At 38.5% G+C, this 25,851-nt stretch overlaps 1 protein-coding gene across 1 annotated transcript in view; it reads right to left on the minus strand.

The window, feature by feature from the left end:
• The window catches only part of NPSR1 (neuropeptide S receptor 1), a 145,196-nt gene that overhangs the window by 85,192 nt on the left and 34,153 nt on the right, over nucleotides 1-25,851 (minus strand). Inside the window, 1 exon segment of the mRNA XM_060156171.1 lies at nucleotides 12,766-12,895. Within this exon segment, the coding sequence (XP_060012154.1) occupies nucleotides 12,766-12,895 (130 nt within the window).

Genomic DNA, 25,851 nt, shown 5'->3' on the forward strand with positions numbered 1-25,851 from the left:
ATATGATCTCTGTCAAATCTGTTCATTTCTGTGCCATTGTAGCACATAAATAGCCATGGACAATATGTAGACAAATGGGCCTATTTGTGTTGTAATAACTTTATTTACAAAAACAGGCAGTTGACAGAGTTTGACTTATGGACTATAGTTTGCCACCCTTGGCACAGACTATAAAGAGGCAACTATAGAAACAGGAAGACCTATGAGGAGGCTATTGAAGTAATCCATGCAGGAGATGCTGAAAGCTCAGAACTGAGTGGAAGCAATAGAGATGGCAAGAAGTGGTTGAATTTTTTTTAAGGCAGATGATTTTCTGATGAATTGCATGTGTGGTGTGAGAGAAAGAGAGGAGTCTAGGATGACTTCTTGTTTGTTCTAAGCAACGATAAAGATGTGCTGGCAGCAATTGAGGTGTGGAAAGCTGTGCATGAAGAAGGGCATTTTTAGACGTGTCAAGTAAGCGGTTGGCAACAAAAGTCAGAGCATCGTGAATTGGATTAGCCTAAAAAGTATGCTACAAGGACACGTTTTAAACTCAAGTGTTGATTGCTCGAATTTTGAGACAGTGACCCGATTGTATAAAAAGCTGGGGAATTCAGAAGCATGCAATGATACTACCATGGAGGAAGAAGTTGGTCATAGATCATGTCCAGCCTTTGTTTGTATAACAGTGATCACACTGTTACTGCCCAAGAAACAGTAAGCCAAAGAAAACTGAGTTAAAAGTCACTGAGAGTTGTAAAACTTCCATTAATTATTAAAATTAGAAACAGGCAACAATTCTTAATGTTAAAATTTTTGGCAGAGTTCATCTAGAATTGAGCCAATAATTGCTGAGCCAAGGACAGAGTTGCACAGGACAGAGTTGTGGTGCTTGTCTGTATACTAAGTTGCTCTACTCGGAGCATCCACAAGGACCCCTTGAACAGGTGCTGGTGGCTCTCAAACCCCTTTAGGGGAAAAGGACCACCTGCAACTCCAGGTTGCTCATTCTTGCGTCCTCACGCTGCAGAGGGGCTATGGGGCAGGGCAGAAGGCACTCGAAAACTTTTGCCCGGCCACTTACCCTCTCTGAGCCTTGTTGTCCTCATCTGGAAAACGGGAATATTTATCTCACAAGGCTGGTATAAAGTTGAAAGTGATGATATTTGTAAACATCCTGAAGGGTTGTGCTCACCAATCACCCTTCTATCTGAATATCAGGGAGACAAACACAATTGCAGTTCATTTGATCTGTGTAAGTTCCCGAGTTGAATCGAATAAGCTAACTTTATAACTTCATAAATTTTACTTTTCTCAGGCAGACTTTTAATGTTTTTAATCTTCAAAGATATTTGGAAGGCTCCCAACTCTTGGGTAGAGATATATTCTGTCCTGCTCTGGATTCCAGGCATTAACTGCCCAGCTGCCCCAGTCCTGAAGCCCTGAGAAAAATCTCCCCCCGACCCCTCCCCTGAATAGAAGCTCCTGAGGATTAAGCACTCTGTCTTTTCCCCCCTACCATTTGTAATGAGGTTATCTCTCCAACATCTACTTCTTCTTTTAGTAAGAACCCAACTTTTAGTTCAAATATCTCATCCCAGCCAGTGTGCTCTGGGGAAAGCTGAATCCCTAGGAGTGGGGCATTTGACTTCAATGTGAGCTCATCAGTAATTGCATATCTTGTTCACACTGATTAGTTCATATATGAGCATATAGCTCAAGTTAGGTTGGTGAGGGTCATGTACGTGTTTGCTAAGCACTGCCGGGAAGGGTGGCTTCCTACATTTCTAAGAAAATTTCTAAAAATCACAGTCTTTCTCTGTGCATGTGGACAAGAGTTCCCCAGGAGTCATTAGTAAGCATCCGTTATAGGTTCACTTGTGTCCCCCACCGACCCCGGACAAAATGTATTTGTTGAAGTCCTAATTCCCAGTACTTCAGAACATGAAAGTATTTGGAGATAGGGCCTTTACAAAGGTAATTAAGGTAAAATGAGGTCATATGGGTTGGACTTAATCCACCTGACTACTGTCCTTATAAGAAGAGGAGACTAGGACACAGACATTCACACACTCGAAGAAAGACCATGTGAAGTGTCAAAATTGATAAACAGCAACCGCAATTAAAATAGTCAGGAAGCCAGAAGGGGGAGCTCTCCTGTCCAACAGGAAGAAGAAAGACTTTCTCTTCTTTCTTTCCTGGCAAGAGCTCAGCCAATGAGAAAACGTCAGCACAACTCAGCCAATGAAAAGCCATTATCGTTTGAACTCTCAAATCCTCCGGTGGACCCTTTGTTTCCTATAGCCCTCCCAGCTTCCCTTTCCCCTCTTTAAAAGAGTTCTCCTCTCCTTCCTGTGAGAGGACTTGCACATGGCTTGCCATACTTGCATACCCTGAATGGCAATTCTTTACTGATCCTGAATAAACCCTATTTTTTTTCTGGAGAAATAATTTGCAGTCTATTTGTTATAGGTCAACAGAAGACAAAAGAAGAAGATGGCCACCACTTCAAGGAGAGAGGCCTCAGAAGAAAGCAAACTTGGCAACATCGTCATCCTGGACCTCTAGCCTCCAGATCTGTGAGAAAAAATTCTGTTGTTTAAGCCACCCAGTCTGTGGTAATTGTTATGGCAGCCCTAGCAAATGAATACAGCATCCTACAACCAGGATGAGGAACAAGGCTGAGAGTGATGCCTTCTACCACGTCAGAGACAGGGTCCTTGGTGGCATTCCTGAATCGCTAAGCAAATCAAGCCCAGAGCTTATTCTGTCACTGAACTTTGCATGACAAAAGCAAAATTGTCCCCATTTTTGCTTTATTGTTTCAACTGTAACTAATAACCAAGTACGCCACTGTGTCCTTAGTAACCTAGAACCAAGCCTCATCGTAGTAAGTGCTTAATAGTATTTGTTAAATGACTAGAGGAAGGAATGAAAGAATAAGCCACAAAAGGAATTGTAGTGTGTTGATCTGGGAAGCCCAGTGAGGTAGCAAGCAGCAGAGGAGTGAGTCAATCTTATTATTATTACTATTATTACTACATTCCATTGGACACGTTCTGTGTGGACCAGGAGACAGATATTACCATTTTTAAGCAACAGAGCTAATTCATAAAGGTGACCTGTACTCATTATAACAAAAGTTGTTTAATTGGCAGACATCTGAAAATGTAAAAATTCCCCTCAATTTCTACAACTGGAAATTTCTAATTAGAAGCACAGGACTACTAGAGCCAGATCATTTCTGGTCTCTTAATATCATCCAGATAACTCCTTCATTTTAGAGATGAGAAAACGAACACTTAGTGAGGTTAAGTGCCCTTTCCAGGTCACACAGTGTGATAATGGTGGAGCAAACGGAGGGAACAATAAAGAAATCCAATTTCTCTAAAGAAGAAAAAGTTTTCCTGGGATAAGAGTTCATTCCTTTTAGTTAAATTATTCCCATAGGACAATACCTTCTTATCCTGCTCAAGAGAAATTGATTTTCTTTACAAACATAGACCATCTCTTCTCAGAGTGGGAAACAATGATGGTATTGTATAGCCACTGTATGAGTAATCTAAATGAAAAGCATGCACATTTATTCAGATGTTAGCCAATCAAGCAACTTTTAGTGGAATGAGTGAGTCATATGGTAGAGAAATTTTGTAATATTAAGTAGAAAAGAATACACAAATGTCAGAAAAAAAAATCCTTTAAAACCCTTTTAGTTCAGGAAACATACTTAAATCTTAAGCAGTGTGTTTTGTGTTCTTTTTACACTTAAGAAAAACTTTGACATTGTGGCATAAAAGGTGAAAGATGAGATAATAAGACATTAGGTAAGTTGTGAAAAGAGAAATACTGAGAAGTTGACAGAAATAAAAAGGTACTGGATAATATAAGGAATGAATGTTTTGAAACTGCTCAAAGGAAAAGCAACTTTTAAGATACTTTAGAAACATTAAAAGGTAGAGTTAACACTGCTAATCAAAATCAAATCAATAATTAGAAAAAGTTTTAATAGTTAGAAGAATAGGACCAAGATATATAAATGGTGAGAGAGAAGGACCATAGTTACTGACGTATGAATAGTTAGTGCTCCTGAACATAAGATAAGAATAAATGGAAGATAATCAATATTCAGACATAAATAAAATGAGCTAAGAAATCACTTTAATCTGCAGATCCAAAGAGCTTACTTGGCAAAAAGCAGAACTGATCTAGTGGATCGATAAATAGATATAACCAGGTAAAAGTATGAATCCTCAAAAAAAACAAAAATTAGGGGACTTTCCTGGAGGTCCAGTGGTTAAGACTCTGAACTTCCATTGCAGGGGGTGCAGGTTTGTTCCCTGGTAAGGGAACTAAGATCCCATACCCAGCTCAGCGCAGCAAAAAAAGGAAAAGAAAATCTGGAAACAAAAGAAAAAATCTGGTAAGCCATAAAGGAAGACATTCCAGGCTGACTTTAGACTTCTCTGTAACGTGGGGTGCCAGAAGTCCGTGGAGCAACATCTATGGTGATCTGAGTTGTGAATTCAAGATTTCCTCATCTATACTGCCATTGTTTTGGAGGCAAGAGAAAGTCTTTTTCATTGATGCTGGGTGCTTGAGAATCCTATCCAGGCTGAATGAGGAAAAATATTAGCACTCAAAGTACTCCAGAAAATTGGAAGCTCTATCAAAATAAAGGAACCAAGAATGGGGAAGCCAACTATTGGTGAGCATTGAAACATTCAAATATAGAAATACTTGCTGATAATTATTGCAAGCATAGTCACAAAGCAGAAGACAAATGAGATAAATATATTTTTTAAATGAGATTTTATTAAAATGCTTAGTCCCGTGCTTGGAAAACAAATGCAATAAAAATTAAATAGACGCATTAATATTAATATCACATAAATAAAATTTAAGCAAGCTAATAAATGAAACTAGAAGGATTGTGTGTTTGTGTGTGTGTGTGTGTGTGTGTGTGTTTGTAACATTAAGCACTCAGACCTATATTAAAGATATATTAGTCAGGAGCCTTTAGGAGCCAAATAACAAAATGTTAAAATTTATAAAATAAATATTGATAAAAAATACTGGGAGAAAATTAGACAAAGTGTGAAACTTTTTAACAGCACTTTTAGTCACTCATGACATATCAAATAGGCAAGAAGTACATATATGGAAATAGAGAAAATCTGAAGACTGTAATTAATAAGGGCAAATTCAGAAAGATAAGCACAAAGAATACATTGAGAGACTGAATATACATATGGACAATGACCAGACTGTATATAAAAATGGAACTCTGAACTGCAACCTGAAGTAACCAGCTCAGGAAGCCAGCCTACTATCTGTAGCAACCAGTCCAGAAAGCCAAACAATAACTGCTCTAGTGATCTGCCCCAAATAGGAAGCACTTGATTAATAACTGACAGCTTCCCTTATTAATAACCGACTCTGCTTCCAACTTAGGACCAAACAGAGAAAGACAAATATGCAATGCTAACCAATCACATAGGATACTGTGCTTCTGGTTAGTCTGCCTACTGCTTCCCATGCCAACAGTTTCCAATCAGGGCACACCTGCAGCCTTTCCTTTTTTTGTGTGTGTTACAAAGCTTTCCCACTCCTCTGCCTACCTTTGAGTCCTGCCAACACAAATGATACTGACTGACTTCCTTGCTATAGTAAGCTCTAAAGTAAACAACCATTGCTTTTTTTCATTTAGGTGATTTTTTTTTAATTTCCCCAATTTTAATTATTATGTCCTAATTTTTAGTAAACGTTAGATATTTTTCAAAATAAATAATTACGTGTTATACCTCAAAGGTACTTTTAGTAAATTCCAAAGAGCAGGAATCCTTCTAAAAATATTCTCTGACTGCAAGGCAATAAAATTAAATGTGAATTACAAAATGTTAAAGAAAAATAAAGTTGCCTAGAAATTAAAGATAAGAATAACCAAAAACTACTAAATAGTTATTTAGTAGTGAAAGAGGAAATTAAAAATTCAACACTAACATATTTGGAAAATAAAAACAATAAGAATTATCTCATAAAATTTATGCATTCAGAAAAAAATCCTTAGTCTTAAGCATTTTCATTATGAAAGGGAAGAATTACAAGTAATGTCATCAAGATGGCAACATAGATCATTCCTGACTTCAGTCCCCCTCACAAGAAGACCAACTAGCAAGTGTCCATAGACAAGACATGATTGTGAAAACTCTAGAACACAGGGGTGATGTGAAACAACCCCCTGGACCACAGAGACCAAGAAGGACCACGTTAGAAGGGTAATTTGAAGAACTACACCCTGACAGCATCGTCCTTCCCCCAGGCAGGCACAAGGCCACACTGAGAGGGCCCTACTGGGCCTACAATTTCTCCAGTGGGGAAAAAATATCCCAAAGTGAGCATCCACTTCCCCCAGTGTTGCAGGACGCTTCCCAGGATGCCCTCTCTGGTCTCAACTCACAAGAATCACTGGGAAAATCTGCAGGGCTTGACCACTGTGGATCAGAAACAAGCAGAGAAGAAGGGTGGAGCTTATAACAACCAGTGCTCAGATCTTGGCAGATGACATTTCTCTTCACACATGCACCAGAGCAAAGATCACAGATGGTGACCCCATTTGGCTAGGGAGCTTAGTTGGTATTTTTGCCTGATTTGGGTTGCAGGATATAAAATCAACATACAAAAGTCAGCTGCATTTTGATGCACTAACAATTATCTGAAAAAGAAATAAAGGAAACAATCCCATTTTCAATAGCATCCAAAACAATAAAATACTTATTAATAGATTTAATGAAGGAGGTGAAAGATCTGCACACAGAAAATTGTAAGATACTGATTAAAGAAATTGAAGAAGACACAAATAAATGGAAAGATACCCCCTGTTCATGGATTGGAAAATTTAATGTTGTTATAATGTCCATAATACCCAAAACAATCTATAGATTTAATGCAATCCCTGTCAAGACTTCAATGGCATTTTTCCACAGAAATAGAAAAAAATTCCTAAAATTCATATCAAACCACAAAAGACCTCAAATACACAAAGAAATTCTGAGAAAGAAGAACAAAACTGGAGGCATTACACATTCTGATTTCAAAATATACTACAAAGCTGTAATAATCAAAACAGTATGGTACTGGCATAAATATAGACACATAGACCATTGAAACAGAATTGAGAGACCAGAAATAAACCCATGAATATAAAGTCAACTAATAGTTGACTGTAGGGAGCCAAGAATACTCAATGGATAAAAGATAATTTCTTCAATAAGTGTGCTGGGAAAACTGGATATTCACATGCAAAAAAATGAAACTGGACCCCGTATCTTACACTGCTCACAAATATTAATTTGAAGTGGATTAAAGAAAAATGTAAGATCTTGAAGCCATCAAACTCCTAGAAGAATACATAAGGAAAAACTCCTCAGTATTGTTCTTGGCGATGATTTTATGGATATGACACCCAAAGCATAGGTAACAAAAGCAAAATAACCAGGCAGGAATATGTCAAACTAAAATGCTTATACATAAAAAAAGAAATGATCAACAAAATGAAAAGGCAACTTATGGAATGGGAGAAAATATTTGCAAACAATATATCTGAAAAGGGGTTAATATCCAAAATATATAAGAAACTCATACAACTCAATAGCCAAAATAGAAATAATCCATTTAAATTATGGGCACAGAACATAAATAGACATTTTTCCAAAGAAAATATTCAAATGGCCAACAGATAAAAGAAAAGATACTCAACATCACTAATCACCAGGGAAACACAAATCAAAACCACAAAGAGTTATCACCACAAACGTTAGAATGGCTATTATCAGAAAGACAAGAGGTAAGTGTTGGTGAGGATGTGGAGAAAAGGGGACTTTTGTACATTTTTGGTGGGAATGTAAATTGGTGTAGCCACTATGGAAAACAGTATGGAGTTTCCTTAAGAAATTAAAAACTCCCATATGATCCAGCAATTTCACTCCTGTGTATATATATCCAAAGGAAATTAAATCTCTATCTTCAAAGTATCTGTACCTCCATGTTTATGGCAGCATTATATACAATAACCAAAACATGGAAACAACCTAAGTTTTCATCAGTGGATTAATGGATAAAGAATACATGGTATAGGGCTTCTTTGGTGGCGCAGTGGTTAAGAATCTGTCTGCCAATTCAGGGAACACAGGTTCGAGCCCTGGTCCGGGAAGATCCCACATGCCGCGGAGCAACTAAACCCAAGCGCCACAGCTACTGAAGCCCGCGCGCCTAGAGACCACACTCCGCAACAAGAGAAGCCACCTCCGTGAGAATCCTGCGCACTGCAATAAACAGTAGCCCCCGCTCGCCGCAACTAGAGAAAGCCCACACGCAGCAACGAAGACCCAATGCAGGCAAAAATAAATAAATAAAATAAATAAATTTATAAAAAAAAGAATACATGGTACACATACACAATGGAATATTATTCAACCATAAAAAGAAAGAGATCCTCCCATTTGTGACAACATAAATGAATCTTGAAGGCATTATGAAATGCCAAAGACAAATGCTATATGTGGAATCTGAAAAAAAAAAAAGAACTCATAGAAACAGAGGACAAATTGGTGGTTACCAGAGGTGGGGATTGGGGGAAATGGGTGAAGATGGTCGAAGGGAACAAATTTCTGGTTATGAGAAGAATAAGTTCTGGGGATGTAATGTACAACATGGTGACCGTCATTAACAATACTGTATTGTATATTTGAAAGTTGCTTAGAGAGTAGATTTTAAAAGTTCTTAACATACTCCCCTCCCCTGCCAAACACAGATTGTAACTATGTGAGGTGATGGATGCTAACTGAATTTATTGCAATAGGTACATACAGCATATCATTACTTTGTACATATTAAGCTTTTACATAGTCTATGTCAACTTTATCTCAATAAAGCTGAAAAAATATTTAAAAAACGAATGAGCAGAATTAAAATAAATAAATGAACTGAGTATGCAACTCAAAACCCCAGGGAAAAAGTGAGTGAAATTAGCATTGGAAGTGGTAGTGAACTCCATGGATGGCCTTGAATACCTCAGTCTTCCTGGTCTCACCTCCCTGCCTGAACCTCTCAATTTTCTCTGCTGTCAGATAATTAACAGGAAGGCTTTGAGGGTGGCACATACCTTCGTTTATTAGTAAATTGCTCTCCAGAAAGTGCTTTGAGGCAAAGCTAATTTCCACCAATGTAAGAAGATTTGGTCCTATTAGAAGAAGGACGTTATTTGAATATGTGCCAAAAAATACATATTTTCTGTCTTTCCTTGGTTGAACACTCAATGGGAGTTACTCTCATTAGCTCCCCTTCTTTATGGCATTTGAATAAAACAGACAAGTCAGTCTTGAAGATGATAAATGACTAATAAATTTTAATTGGCACTTTAGCTCATAAAATATAAACAGTCATTAAATTCATCCAATAGATTGTTAAAATGGAAGTGCTAAGAATGGCAGAATATGCCAAAATAGCAGCTTTAAGAACTTCTGGTTTCCTTCCGTTCTCAAGACTAAACCTACAGTCAAAATTCCTAATGGAAGATATAGAGAAGAATTAGGTAAGATTTTTTGAAGGGATAAGAAATATGGAGAAGAGGGAAGTGAATTAAAATATACAGATGCAAAATAAAAACAATTCTTCAAATGTCTTGTACATGATGTGTTCTTTGTTTTCACAAATACGAGTGCTGCTATAATTACTGTGGGGGAAAAAAAGGCCAGATTAGGTGTGGCTTCTTCTCTGATACACTGGCTAGGGTGGAAGAAAATGCTCCTTTTTAAAATAAGCAAATTAGACTTGAGTAGGTACAGATAGAACATTTATAGGCGAACAAAGAGAACCCGTGTCCTCATAACTATTGCAAGCCAGTAGGGCTTTTGTTTTCAGGGTCCTTTTTAAACAAGACTCAGTGTGGATCTGTGTTGGTAGTTTCTAGAGCATTTGTCCCGTGACATTTTTCATCATCTTTTAATCTTGGGTGACCTAACAGGACATTGGCCAGTTTGAAGTGTCTTGTTTTGATGCAGTAAGTTCATGTCTATAAATTTTCTTAAATAAATAATAAAGAATGCTCACAAGATTTAATTGTGAGAATATTCATTGCAGAATTGCTAATAATAGCCAAAAACTGGGTGGGGGGGAGGTTATGTGAATAGTCAACAATAGGAGTTTATCTACTTAATGGGGCAGTCATCCAATGGGTCACTGCAGTGTTTGGACAACATGCGAAGTGCTGGCCTTCCAAGACATGAGTCTAAAGAAGAAAGCATGGCACTCTGGAGGAAGCACCTTCAAAGCAGTCAAATGGGTAGTCAAACAGAGATTCATTGTCTAAACTTCTGAGTTCTCAATGGAAACTGGAATATGGAAGACAAGCTATGCCAGAGACTGCTACTTATCTCTGTTCTCTCATTCTTCCTTAGGAAAAGAAGCTTGATTTTATTCTGGCCAATGGGTTAAAAATGAACAAACAAAAACATTTACCAGCTTTTCTTCAGTTAGAGATAACAAATGAGATGCAAGCAAAAATTAATGGGTGGGAGTTATAGGAATGCCAGTTAAGAGGACACATAGCTGGCATGAGCCCCTCTTGTCCTTCCTCCTCTCGTCCTTTTTGTTAGACTAGAATCTGGGGATTATGGCAGGAGTTCTAGCAGCCACCTTGAACCAGGAGCCATCCATACCATGAGGTGACCTTGAGTATGAAAATCCTTTAATAGAGTAAAAATATATATACAGGAGCCTGAGACCCCAGTGATAAGAAAATAAAATATGAGCCCTGGACCGTCTACCTCCAGAATTCTTTACATAGGTGAAAATAAATCCTTGTAAACTTAAGCCACCATTATCTGGATTTTATAGATGTGCAGATGAATCTGACTCCAATTGATTCACCTACTAAATGGAAATCAAAATGTTCCTTAAAGAATCACTCAAGGATACCGGCCTGTAAGTAGGAAGCTGCTCTTAGGAGGTGAGTCATGATGGAAAATATTATTTAATGAAGGGCATTAATATTGCCTTACCCAGTAATAACTGTTAACTCTTACTTTTCTCTATCAGAAGAGCCAAGAATTAATGTCTCTGAATTTAATTTTCCAAATATGTGTGTCACTGATGATGTCAATTGAATATGATGATTCAAGAATATGTTTATGTGAAAAAATTTGGTTATCCTATAAAACAACATTGGAGAGTCAAAGACACAATTGGTTGTAGCTGAAAGTTTCAAAAATATATAATATTCAATTTTAATATATTTGCTTTGCTATAATGCAATCTCCCTCTGTTGCCAGAAACATTTGACAAAGTCTTTTAAACATAGAAAGTTATGTTCTGTGGATGATTTTAAAGAATATAAAAGAAAGGGGAGCTGAGTGCCCTGTTAGGGTCAGTATGGCTTAAAAAGAAAAAAAAAAAGACTAGGGAAGGTGAGATGCCTGTAAAAGAGAGCAAAGGTTCAGCAGAGTTAGCAAGTAAGAACCAGAAGTGATGACTAAAAATATAAAGTCCAGAAAATTTGAATAAATCTTGGGGAGGCCATTAGCATAGGATAGGGGACTCAAATCAAATTTATGTAAATCTGAAAGAATAGGATCCTTCAGCTGATACCAGAGTAACCTTTTTATACATACTAAAGACTCAGATATGTATTCTCAAATCCCTTACTACAGGATCTGAGATCATGGTGAAATGTGTATGAAGGAAATTTTAACACTTTAAGTAAGAAGTTAGCCTAATCTCAGACTCTAGGCAAACTTTCTTTCTCCAAGAATTCTTCAGTTGAAATGCTCCTGATCTGACCCCTTGAGTTTTTCCAGAGGGTATTAACAAATTAATTTATCTAGACTATCTAGACTATCTAGAACATTCGTGAGAAATTAAGCCCAGGTTAACATAGCAGACTATGGATTTGACTAGAACATGCAACTCTTCTTTTTTTTTGTTTGTTTGTTTGTTTGCGGTACGCGGGCCTCTCACTGTCGTGGCCCCTCCCGTTGCGGAGCACAGGCTCCGGACGCGCAGGCTCAGCGGCCATGGCTCACGGGCCCAGCCGCTCCGCGGCATGTGGGATCTTCCCGGACCGGGGCACGAACCCATGTCCCCTGCATCGGCAGGCGGACTCCCAACCACTGCGCCACCAGGGAAGCCCGCAACTCTTCTTTTTGACAATAGATGGTGAAATTTCAGTTCATTTATTATTATTCTTGACAGTACTTTAAATTCTAAGCTGATATCCTTACCACCTCTAAATTCTTACACTCTAGAAGAACCAACACATTTTGTAGAATGTTGGTTACAACACTGTAATTGAAAAAATACGGTGAAAGAAAGTTATTATACCCTCATCCAAGAATTTTGCATTTACTCGATAATCCTAATTACCCTTTACTCTATTTTCTGGGATATATTCTTTAAGCTCATAAAACGGTATGATATGGTAATATCACCTTAGTGAACCATGGAGGCTGCTGTGTATAGGGAAAGTAGAACTCTTTAGAATGCTTTGGTAGCACTGATAATGATATTTTCAAGTTTGTTGTATAAGGAGTTATTTTTATAATGGAATCTTATAAATATTTAAATATGTTAAATTTGCTGGAAGAAAAATTCAAATTTGAGTTTTATATCCCTGTAGAAATTTCTCCCAAATTTGCGGTTGCATTTTGGACTGATAATACACCAATTCTATTGGTAAAATAATTGAAAGTGAGGAGCCATTGGAATTCTGCACACACTGCAGTTATGTACCTGTGATGGCCAGCTGAGCCACAAAGGTCATTCTCGACTTCCTCTTCCTTCTCAGTGTAGAGAACAGCATGATGGCATTTCCAACAATGGTAAAAACACAGAGGACCCACAGAGTTATCAACTGCTCAGTCTGTGAGAAACAAAGCAACACAAAACTGGTGTATCAGTGAGGATCAGGGTACTTTACAGAATGCAAGGCTCAGGCTTTGGTGTTGAAATGTCTTCCTCCTGGTCTCCTATCCCCACCTGTCAAAGCTCTACTCTCAAGAGAACAAAGACACAGTTGTCCTTATTTACACTGGCAGCAGTGTAAATTGATGCAACCTTTAAAAAGATCCATTTGGAAATATATGTCAAGAGACAAAAATGTATACACAGTATTCTTGCCAAACAATTTTAAGCCTATGTGAAAGAATTCTAAGTTTGAAAAAGAACACTACAATCACTACGCATATTTACTGTAAGAAGAAATTGGAAATTGTTGAAAGATGATAGGATAGTTAAGTAAATAAAGCACTTCAATTCGGTGAACTATTATGTAGCTATTAACAATGACAGACATGAAGATTATGTGGCAACATTAAAAATGCTTATAATATAATGGTAAATGGAAAAACATAATAAAATTGTATGTTGGGTGTGATTACAACTCTGCAAAATTATACATGCAGGGAAAAGACTGAAGTATACTAAAATGTTAAGCGTGGTTATTTTAGGGTAGTGTGATTATGGGTTATCTTACTATTTCTCCTTTGACAGAATTATATAATATAGTAATATTAAAGTTCCACTGAATAGTGTATAATTAGTAAAGATGAATAAAGCAGGAATGCTACTCATTTAAAATGTCAAGTTCTTCATAAAAAGTTTTCCACTCTTCCTTCAAATGGAACTTTCCATCTACCTAAAGTCCATAGCCCAGAATAAGCAGAAGCCTGGGGGAACAGGATGGGTTGGACATAAGGACGGGGTGGGCTGAGCTGTGGGTGAGGAACAGGGAGCCAAGGGGATCCAGAGACAAGTCGGAAATCAGAAGCCAAGAGACTTCAGCCCAAAAGGTCTGGGCAGAGTCCTGGTAAGAATGCACACGTCTAAGACTGGAATGAGAAGTGCTTCTGTTTGGAGAAGATGGTAAGAAGAGCCTGAAGAAACCCCTTGTGATGGTAAAATTGTATGTGTCAACCTGGCCAGGCTAGAGGACCCAACTGTGTGGTCAAACCCTAGTGTAAGGTGGTTGTTGTGAAGGTGTTTTATAGATGTGATCAACATCTACAATCGCTCGACTTTAAATAAAGGCAGATTACCCTCCCTAATATGGGTGGACTTCAACCAATGAGTTGAAAGCCTTGAGAGCAAAAGCCGAGGTTTCTCCGGGAAGAAGGAATGCTTCCTCAAGAATTCCTTGTGGGACATAGAAATCAAGCCTAAGTTTCCAGCCTGCTATATCCTTTAAGGATTTCAGACTTGCCACTCTGAAACACTGCAAATCAAATTATCCCGGTTAGATGTATCAGTGACTTGGAGGTCAAGCCTCAGGAGGGCTGGAGCAGTCAGTGCTGGCTCGCCTGAGCCTTTTCTTAGGAGCTTGCAGTAACTGTGCTTTGGGCTGGGCGTCCCAGGGTGCTCTGTGAACAGGTCAGGGTCTGTTCTCCTTGGGATTCGATGATGTGTACGGAGCAGGTTGAACAAATCCTGTGAAATCAGGTCCACTCCTTCTGCTTTGGAGTTTTCTATTGAAAGACAATCTCAACCTTAAGTCACTGGCTCCAGGAAATTTCCAGGTGAGAGAAGTTCCCTACTGTTGCTTTCCAAGAGCCATGTTTCTTTATTTGTTAATTCATTCAGTATCAGTGAATTGTCTCTAGTAGAAAGTGTTGGCACTACAAAGGAGACTAAAACATGTAGATTGTATAAATTATACCCAGCCAGAATTAAGTCCTGTTTCATCAAGTTGTACAAAGGTCATTAAGTATGAAAACAATTACATAGTTGTAGGATCATTTATTCATAGTATACTTAAACCCATGCTTGCACATACACCTAAACACACACACATCACAGGGTAATACGAGGATTTGGAGAATTATGACAATAAGAATTGGGGAAACAAGTGTAGAGGCATTTGAGCATCACAGTCAAGTGAGCCATTTAGTAGAAAAGTCAGTGGGCATTCAAACCAGCCTGATTTGGAATCAGATTCTTTACTACTTGCTAGATGTGTGACACATCAGTAAATGATAACCTCTCTGAGCCTGTTTTCTCGTTTATAAAATGAAGACAAATAAAATCTGTCTCAGGATACTTGTGATGGATAGATATGATGACAAAAATGGAGATTTCTAGCTCAGTGACTGATGCATAGTACACACAAAATAAAACTTGGTTTATCTCCTTTCTTAGTTTCATGGACTACATTTAGGTTTGAGCAGTGATTTATAAATAACTCACTACTTTTTAAGAATGATGCTTGAATTTACCCTCTTTGTCCTATTTTCAGTTCCAGTCTGCTGAAATTTCACTTGAGCCTCACAGGCTTTCCACCTGCGCCTCTTCCCCACAGGTACGGACGGTATACCAACACCATTCTCAGAACCAGTGTTTAAGAATATAGTTGGGGATTAAATGCCCCCTAGTGGTCATGTGAGGCAAAAATTCAAGCCAGATGCTCAATAGTGAGTAGAGGGAATAGGTGAATTTGGAATTTTTCAGTGACTAGAGACTGTTTTAAGCTCAGTTAAATAGTTGTGGGATTATGACTAATTGGTTTTTAACCTCAAGTTACTGAGGTCACGCAGTGACCCCAGCTTCCTGCAGAGCAGAAAATTACAACCTTGGTCTGAGAGGGATGAATTGCAGTGTTCTCTTGACGATGCTGATGCTGCCATGGGGCTGATACCTGGGATTTGACTCCATGCGATATGCTTCCAGAGCCAGAAGGATTTCCATGAGGCCAGGCATTAAGTCTGAGTCACCATTTTGGACTGAAATTTTATCTTCCCCATAGAAAGTGATTAATAAATATCTGATGGATGAATATATGGTTGATGACAAGGACAAGGGTACTTATAAGTATCGTAAGAGGTTACTTGAAATGAAAATCATCTCAGGAAATACAGGACATTTAGCTGTATGACTTGTTGAAACTAGATATGTCAGATTTGTCTGGAGAGGAAGACATGATTTATTCAAATCCAAGGAATAATAATCCTCTTTTCCTTTGCAGTCCCGGAAACTGAAAACAAACAAAACCAAACAAAGACAAACAAAAAAACTCTAAGGTATCTTTAACAATCACAGAGTGAATAGGAACTAACATTATTTGAGCGAATCACTTTTTAATCTAGCACCTGACTGACTTAGTTTGTAATGTATAATAGGTACTCAGTAAATAGGTACTCATTGGTCAGGCTGCCAATCGTCACAGCCTGACTGATGAGATGACACTGTCCTCATTCTTATAGGTGAGGAAGTAGGGCTCAGAGAAGTTGATATCTAGGATACCTGGCTTATAAGCGATACAGATGGAGTTTGAACATGGCTTTGCTTGACTGAAAGTCCATGCCCTGCTTACTGTAGTGGCTTTCTGCTCGAATATTAGGCCAGAGACGGTGAAGCTGCCTCATTTCTTTTCAATTTTCAAGTGAGAAACAGATCTTCATTTTCCTTCTGACCCAAACTTGTCTGAAGCTGGGTTTTTGGAGCTGAGTCGGTTTCATGACTGTCTTCCCCAGGACTGAGAGTAAGGTCAATGCTCAGTATGTGTTTGGATGGATGGACTCTGGAGTAACGTGTGGCTTCCACACAGCAGAAGTCGTAAATATCGCACAAGATGCAGCTGCATCGTCTGCCCCAGGGATCACAGGGCTTTCTCTACCCTTTACATTTTTATGTTTCATTTTATGGTTCCTGTTATTTCTGTGATGTTGAAGATGAATATCTCAAACACAGGAAGGAGAGAATACATCATACTTCCCAAGAGAGGAAATGAAGTCTCAGAAGGTTATGATTCAGCCTCAGTTCTCAGCCAGCAGTCCAAGAAGCTCTGCTGTCCTGTCACTGAGACCAGTGTACCACCTGTCATTCACAGCATCAGGCTCTGAGGTCTGCTCCAAGCCTCAGTAATTGGCTTAGGTGGGTTGGAATACCAAAAGCAGAGCTCTGAAAGCATCTAATTCCATTGAGGCTGAATCACTATGTAACACAGGGAGCACACAATCTGAAGTGAGATAGGCAGGAGCAGACTGCAAAGCTTTGGATTCCCAAAGCTGCCTCATTAGACTTGGGGAATGAGATGCATTGAGGATCTGTAGACCCTTGGGCAGTGACCATTTCTGAACCATCGGAAACCTGTCATTCAGGAGTTTGTCCCAATTTTTCCCTGTGTCTCGCGCTACCTGCTGCTTCAGAAGCATTGCCAGGTGGTCAGCAATCACTAAGGAGGTCAAGCAGGAGGCACGGGGGTAGGACCAGGCTTGCTCACGGGAGCCTCTGCCTCGGCTACCTCCCCACGACCCCCTCCTCCTGCCGATGCCCCTTTGGAAAATCTGCATTTTCACCACCCTCCCAGTAACCCAGCTTGGAGACATCCTTGCAAATACCATGGAATTATTGTCATCACAACCACCTATCTGCACTCACATTTTCTAGCTGTTTTACCTGGACCTCTGGGAATTCCGTCTTGGATTACTTTCAGGATAGCCTTCATTGCTAATACTCAATTATGAAAAAATATATAACGAGACTTTTTAATTAGTCACTTAAATTAATTTAAGTAATTAGTTTATTATTTATAAATAAACTATATATTTATAGTTTATTATTTAATTAGTTTAATTAAATTACAAAAAAATTAGAGAATTACATAAAGCTGCATGTAAGTGTGGATGTTAATTCCAGTCTTATATTTTTGTAAGGCTCTTAATATCATTTTAATAGGGGTCTTGAACAGAAATGTAGGTTGCACCCTCTGACTAGGGGCTGGTAGGACCAGCTGGCAGGAGGCCTCCTGTATGTAGAAGAGAGAACATGAATGGAATGGGAAGTATTGTCGCAGCCTGGGTCTGTTGAGGTGGACGGCAGGGCTGTGGACCAAGATGGTCCCAAATATCAATGGTTGGGCACTAAGTGTCATCCTGTGATCTCTCATGTAGTGTACCAGAGGGGGAAGGCATTTACCCTGAAGGGAGAGCCTTGGCATATACCTATACGATGGTGTAGAAATGATACTCAGGCCCGAAGTAGGAAGCTGTCCTTGAAGTCATGTTGCTGTGACAATGATTATACTGGTTTACAGTCTGTATAATCAAGCTCAACAAACATTTATTGAGAATCTAGCAGCTAAGTTCAACATACGTTGGGAACTTTACCGTAGTTCCACAGAAGTTCCATAGTACCATAGAAGGAAGGCTAGGACAGGGAGCTTCTAGTCTGGTGGTAGAGGCATATATGTAAACAAAAATTTTCAGTGTGAACTACTGTAATGGAGATGCTGTAGGATCCCCAATAAGGGGCATGTGGTAGAACTTGAGGAGGGACTGGTCATGGTTGGTCAAAAGGTATATCCTGGAGAAATTAATATGTGAGTTGAGTCTGAGAAATGAGTAGAAGTAGCCAAACAAACAAGTAGGTTGCTTGGCAAGAGTATGCATGAAGGCAGACTGAAAACTTTCAGGTTAGTGATGACAGACAGGGACCATCCATGAACGTTAAGTGTGGTCACAGATCAGAGAAAGGCTTATAATGAGAAACTGGACTTGTGTCCTAAAAACTATTTCAAAAGTGGAGAAAGGTCCACACTGAGTCTTTGTCCTTAGTTAAAAGAACTTGCTACCAAGAGAAAAGATTCCTCCCCATCTGGAATCTTCCCCAATTGTCTTCATTGCATGTACTACCTTTGCCCTACTTCTCAACACCATCATCATAGGTGACAGAATACAACTTTAACTCCCTCAAACTGGGGCTGAACAAGAAAGCAATTCACTGTCTAACATTTATTTCTTAGTTTAGCCTCCAGGACATATTGAATAACTGTATTATTCAATACAGCTCTTTCTACTCTGACCAGAAAGGGTTAGTTACTAGTCTGGAGTATTTGATCATTACTGCCATGGGTCATATTTCGAGTTTAATTAGCAGTGTTAACTTCCCACTGCCTAATTCTTCTCATTCATATCAGGCTTTGGTGCAAATCAGGGACTGCCTTTACATGACAGGCTGATTCAGCTTTCTGGTTACTAGTGAATCGTTGAATTTCACCAAAAACAGAAATGCACGTGTCCCACATTCATTTTAATGTGAGTCCCTTCTTGTGATTCGTTCTTGAATCACAAAATGACCTCCAGATTAATCACAAATAGGGTACACTGGAAGCTTTGAGGCAATTAAATTCTGGGATTCCATCTGAATTCCCATAGTATATCAGACCACAGATGCTAGAAATCATCTTAAAACCCACTGGGCTCCAGTCTAGGTAGAAATTAATATTGTTGAACAAATAAATGAAGTGTCTGCTGTGTACCAAGAACTGAGATTAACATTTAAATTGCTATTTGGGCTCTAGATCCTTGAAACATAGAACACTAACATTTGGATAAATTAGGTCCAAATCTCTACAATGTAGTAGAAACCAAAGTAATTCTATGTAATAAAAATACCAAGAAACTATTCTTCCTCATGATCCACATAATTAAAAAAATAACACTGTGGGAATTTGTTTTCTGTTTTGGAGGTGCTACTCAACAGGGAAAGTGTCCAAGGAAACTTCCCCCTGAGGGCTTATCTCAGCTCAGACCATGATACAATCAATCTGTCATTTCCAGTCCTTCCAGGAGGCTCAAAATCAGGTAGCTAGGAGAAATCTGGGGGAGCGAGCAAATGGAAGGACAGAAGCAGATGTGAGGCCAGGGCATGGAGCTGAACATCCTGGTAGATGAGAACAGGTGGGGGAAAGGGGCGTGAGAAGGGCCCTGTATGATTCCAGGGAGATGGTTCTAGTCCTATATTGCTACTCTTGGCGGCTTCATTTTCTGTGCATCTAAATTGGGTGGCTGGTCAACAGAGTTTAAAAAGCTAATGATTAGTGTACATCCAATGACCGCTGGTCATCTGCCTTGGTTTCCACTGCCCTCCCATTCTCTTGCCTGTGTTTCTAGTCCCCTACATGCTATCTGATCCCCTACATGCAAGCCTCCCCAGCCCAGGGTTGAACATTAATCCTTCCACCTCTCGTTAGTCACTTCATAGGCTCCCTGGGAGCCTATCCAAAGTCGACACATGCAGGCACCTGCCTGACTCCGAGCATCACTCCCACTCCACCCGAGCCTCTTGGATTTCGATGGAGTTGGCCACATCACCTTGGGCCTATGCTTAGGAGCCCTGGTTCCTAGCAGAGGCTAGTGCCCTGGGCCAGGTTGATTCTCTAAGCCGGATGCCTGCCTCTGTCTAATCCACCTACCTACTATTCTCAACTTAACATGGAAGCCCAAGTGCACTTTATGGTTCAGCCCATCCCAATGATAATAGAAAAATGACACAATTGGAAAACGGAGTTTTAAAGGAATAGATAATTCACAGGTTGCATGCTTAATCCAGAAATCACTATTAAGATACTAATTGGGGGTCAGAGTGGGGAAAAACTTCTAAGAGGAGCAATATGAGAGAGGAGAGAAAGAAATGAATTAGGAGAATCACTGCATTCATCACTAAATTCCTGAATTCTGCTTTGGCTCTGAAAGTGTGTAAACTTCATTATTTAAAGACTGCATCCCTCTTGCACCCAGACAGTTCATTACTAGGGAGACGCTGGCAGGTCTTCAGACCCTTCGATGTGTGATTCTTGGGGGCCAAGTGCATTATCTGGAACCTCCTCTTCCTCCATTTGGCCTGCTTTACCATCACAAAGGTGTCTGCTTTCAGATGCCTCTTAGAGCCTCCCTTGTGATTTGTCTGCAGAGGAAATAGAACCTTTCATTTGCTCTCATGGAACTGCGACTTGCAAAATATTTTTGAGACATTACATAGTGTATTTTACATGATTATTTTGTTGATTCTGATAATAAAAGTAATAGGTGCTCACTGTCAAAAAGTTAGTGAAATATTTTAAAAGTGCAAGGACAAAACCCCATCTGCCAGAGAGAATTTCTCACTTTCCCATTTTTGGTATATTCCTTTTTATATTTTCTGGCTATATATCTGGATATGAATAGTATTTATATATCTGTAAAACTTGGAATATATTATATATGCAGTTTATTGTGCTTTTTTAAAAAGTTTAACATTGAATAAGGAACAATGATTATTATAGGTGCATAATATTTCTTAATATTCCATCCTGTGGCTGTGTCACAATTTCACTTTTCTATTGTCAGATATGTACTCAATGAAATAATCTAACACAAATGACTATGTCTAAAGTTTCCTTGAATATTTCTTTACTATTCTTAAGGTTTAATCCTGCAAGTAGACCTACTAAGTCCAAGTGTAAATGTACTGTTTATGCTTGCTGTATATTACCAAATTGCTCTCTAGAAAAGTTGGGTTAAGTTGTCCCGATTTACTTTCCCACCAACAGTCTACAAGACTGTCACATGCTTTTGTAACATCTGTCTTTAATCCTTGCTGATTTGATATGTCTTATATTATGCTTCATGGTTAAGTTTGAATTGTTCCGACCACAAGCAAATAACATTTTTTTATACATTAAGTCGGCATTTAAACTAAAATTCTTTTTATTTCCTTTGCCTGTTTTTTCTGTTAGAAATATCTTTTTTCTCCTAAGAGCTTTTATATATTAAGGACTTTAGTCATGTTATATTTGTAGTACAACTATTTCATATTATAATATGTAATATTATGTTTATGTACATATAAATATTATATATTTATTTTTATTGAAAATACTTTTCTTTGTTTCCCCTTACATTTTTATTGTTAGGCTTAGAAAGTTATTGCTCATCCCAAAATTACTCTGCTAATTACGCTTTTTGCTGTCTATTTTGTAAAAACTTAGTTACGAAATCCAACAGAAATTAATCTTACAACTTTACACGAGGTAAGAATTATCACTCATCCACTCACTACTCTTATTGCCAAAACATTCATTTCTTCTTACTAATTTTTGTAGTGTCTTTGTAGTAGTAAGTTCATATATGTACTAGGATTTTATTTTCAGGGCAAATTATTATTAATCTTTCAATTACTGTGCTAATTCTAAAATGTTTTGCTTAATGCAGGTTTATATTTATTAATAACTGATAGAGAAAAATCCCTCTTCCTCATTAGCATCTGTATTCAAATCTCTTAGCTTTTCTTACCTTTTTTAAAAGAGCTTTTAAGTTATTTTGTCAAATTAAAATAGTCACATTGAAGATTTGATTAAATTTTTTAACATTATTAAGAAATTTGCAGAGAATTGACATCTTCACAAAATTTAGTCTTCCTATCCTGAAGCACCACATACCTTTTCATTTATTCAAATATTCTATATACTTCAGTAATGCTCAGCATTGTGAGTTATTGCTATCTTAAATTTGACTAGTGCTTTCTAGTTTATAAAGTACCCTTTTATTTTCATGATCCTCTCAACAAGCCGACCAGGAGTTCTGACTTTTTTCTAGACACTACGGTTCTTGTCCTGACTACCATTTAATCGCTGTGTGACCTTGGTAAGATCACTTTACCTCTCTGGGCCTCTCAACACGATGTTGAAGAGCCTTTTCTGAGGTATGTTCCAGGGGACATTGTCTTCATGGTGAGTATAATTAGAGGTAATACTGTAATGTTATGTGGTCAAATAAATTTAGGAAATTCAGGTTAAGCAGAATTAAACAGTTTTCTTTACTTTCCTGTGAATCATGTCAAGGTTATGCTTGCTTCTTATTTCTCTCCAACCACCTACTTCTATCTGTAGGAGAACTAGCAATGGAACTAAAAAGAGGAGGAGTCCGGGGACGTTTCTGCTCTGTGTACCTTTAAGAATGGGTAATAGTCTGGATGGGTGGAGAGTGTGGGAAGATGAAGAGTCTGTGAGGCTGGTCTTTGAGGAGAAGGGCATTAGCCCACCCTCACCCCTAACCCCTTCTGGGTTGAGGGGACCCTCCCAAGAGATTAGTGAGTAGAACTTCTCCATGATCATCCTCCTTCTTCTCTCCCCACAAACTTCACCTTTCACATGAGATGTGGCTCCTTCCATTCTTCACCATCCTGCAGGGACATCATTATTGTTTTGCTTCCACAGCTGAGCTGCCTGGGTCCAGAGAAACCGTGTGATGCGGTAAGGGTAGCACCATATAGGATTGGTTTAGGGTCCACAGCCCATTTCTCACACTTTTCTTGGTTGTTTTAAACTGTCAGGAAGGGTTGTGATTCCTTGTGCTTCAGGGAGGAGAATAAAAATCCTCTTATTGAGCCATCATGAAAAAATGAGCCATTGTTTTGGGTAGTTTTTTGAACTAGTGTTTTTTTTGTGTTTTTTTTTGCAGTACGCGGGCCTCTCACTGTTGTGGCCTCTCCTGTTGCGGAGCACAGGCTCCGGACGTGCAGGCTCCGCGGCATGTGGGATCTTCCCGGACCGGGGCACGAACCCGTGTCCCCTGCATCGGCAGGCGGACTCTCAACCACTGCGCCACCAGGGAAGCCCTGAACTAGTGTTTTTAAAAGTACTTTTAGTATTTTTTTTTCATAGCATTACCTAAGTGAATCACATGGTCATCTGAAATGTGAAGAATAATTCTGAAAAATTTAGGGCTCTTTTCTTTGGGAAGGGGGAGAAACTTTCTCTTCCTTGGTTACTCGGAAACATACAATCCATTCTGAATCACTGTTTATAAAACTCTGTTCAATACCTTTGTAATCTAGAAAATAGCAGGATGAGAAACATGAGAAGAGCCAGGCCCTGCACCACCCAAAGGTAGAATATATGAAATGTCTATTTGACTCTCACTTTCAACGGCTTGGCTTCAGTACTCTGTGTAGTTTTGCACTTGGTATTTGTATCGCTTGGGAAAGTGTTCAGCTCAAAAGTAAAAGTAAGCCCACTTAACCATGGCTGAAACAAATAAAATTATTTTTTTCACATAATAAGAAATCTGAAGATAGGTAGCTGCTGTCCTAACTCATTGAAATTGCCTTAGCTTTTCTTTTGGGTTTGCAAATGGCTGCTGCAGCTCCATGCATTGTATCTGAATTCAAGGGAGGAAGTAAAATTCCAGCCACGTCTTTCTCTTTTTATCAAAAAAAAAGAAAAAAAGAGAGAAACCTTTATCAGAAATCTCATAGACTTCCAATTAGTTTCTCAAACTGTGCTACCTTTTACTACAAGGGAGTATTCTGCTGGGAAAGCGAGAAGGATGTTGAGATTAACTATGGGGTCAACCAAACAGCATTGCTATCTACAGGAGTCTATTCAGGACCTGTTCCTGAACACACTTTCCCCTTCTCCAGGCTCATGTAGTTCCTCCTTTCACCAATGCTGTTGATGTTTTCCAAAATTTGGTAGCATCCTCAATATTCCTCACTAGTACTAAATATTATATAGTAAAGATCCATGCTAAATGGCTAATGGTTGATGTCTACTTGTAAAGTAGAATAAAGAGGACCCTTGGAAAACATTCATGGAGCTATATCCTGAATTCTTCGTCAATATTTATGCTTAGCACAGTGCTAAGTCTATGATAGGGTTCATTGACTCTTCAAGACTCTCTGAGGGTCTTATCAAGGCATGACTGGTGGCACTGGAGGCAAGTGATAAAACAAGATACAGCTCCTGTCCTCATGGAGCATAGTTTGTAGACACCATGAGATAGATAACAAATGCATAGACATATAATGTCATTAAATCGAAGACTCTTGAGGAGGTGACGTTTAAGCAATACCTATGTTAAGTGAGAACTTCATTATTCTGTCTATTTTGATCCATACTTTGTGCTTTTGGAGGCTCCTCCATCTTGAATTCCGTACTAATCTTCTAAATCTGTATCCCGTTTCAGGTCCTCTGGGGGTTTTAGCATTACCTCCACTATGCTGTCGCTTGGGGGTTTATAACTTTTAAATGAAACATGCTTTGAGGAAAGTTACATCGCTGTAGAATACTTTTTATCAAGTAATACTTTATACAGAGGAAAACTCACCCTTTGAATGCTTAGTTTTGTGATTTTTGACAAACTTAACCGTCATTGCAATCAAGATGTAGAGTAGTTCGATAACCCAAAGACAGTCGCCTGCGCCCTTTTGTAGTCAACCTCTTCCCAGCAACCACTGATTTGTTTTCTGTTCTTAGAGTTTTGTTTTCTCAGCAACATCATGTAAATGAAATCATTATAGCATTTTGAGTCTGGCTCCTTTCACTTAGCATAATGCATTTGAAATTCATCCACGTTGTTTTGTGTATCTGTAAGTTTATTCTTTTTATTGCCAAGTAATATTCCATTGTATAGAGGTACTACAGTTTATCCATTCTCTAACTGCTGGACATTTGAGTTGTTTCCAGTTTCTGGCAATTTCAAATGAAGCCAGTATAAGTATTGACATACAGGCTTTTATGTAGATATAAGTTTTATTTTTCTTGGGCAAATACCCAGCAGTAGGATTTTGGGGTTGTATAATAAATGTATGTTTAACTTCTTAAGAAAATGGCAAAAAGTTTCCAAACTGTCTTTACCATTTTGCTTTGCCATCAGTAATGTATGATGGTTCTAGTTGCTTCACGCCCTGGCCAATTCTTGATATCATCAGTATATATCTATTTCAGCCATTCTAATAAGTGTGTGGTGGTATTTCATTGAGGTTTTATTTTGCATTTCACCAGTGATCAAGGATGTTAAGCATTTTTTCATGTGCTTAGTCACCATTTGGTGATATATCTGTTTGAAAGTTTCCTATTGTTTTAAGTTGGGATTTTTGTTTCTTTTTACTGAGCTTTAAGAATTATTTATATCTTCTGGATAAAAATTATTTATTAGATTTGTGGTTTATAGATATTTCCTTCTAGTATGTGGTTAGCTTTTTTATTCTCTTAATAGCATCTTTTAAATTATAGAAGTTCTTAATTTTTTTTAACATCTTTATTGGGGTATAATTGCTTTACAATGG

This window comes from Lagenorhynchus albirostris, chromosome 8 (genome assembly GCF_949774975.1).
Source record: "Lagenorhynchus albirostris chromosome 8, mLagAlb1.1, whole genome shotgun sequence".
Classification (NCBI taxonomy): domain Eukaryota; kingdom Metazoa; phylum Chordata; class Mammalia; order Artiodactyla; family Delphinidae; genus Lagenorhynchus; species Lagenorhynchus albirostris.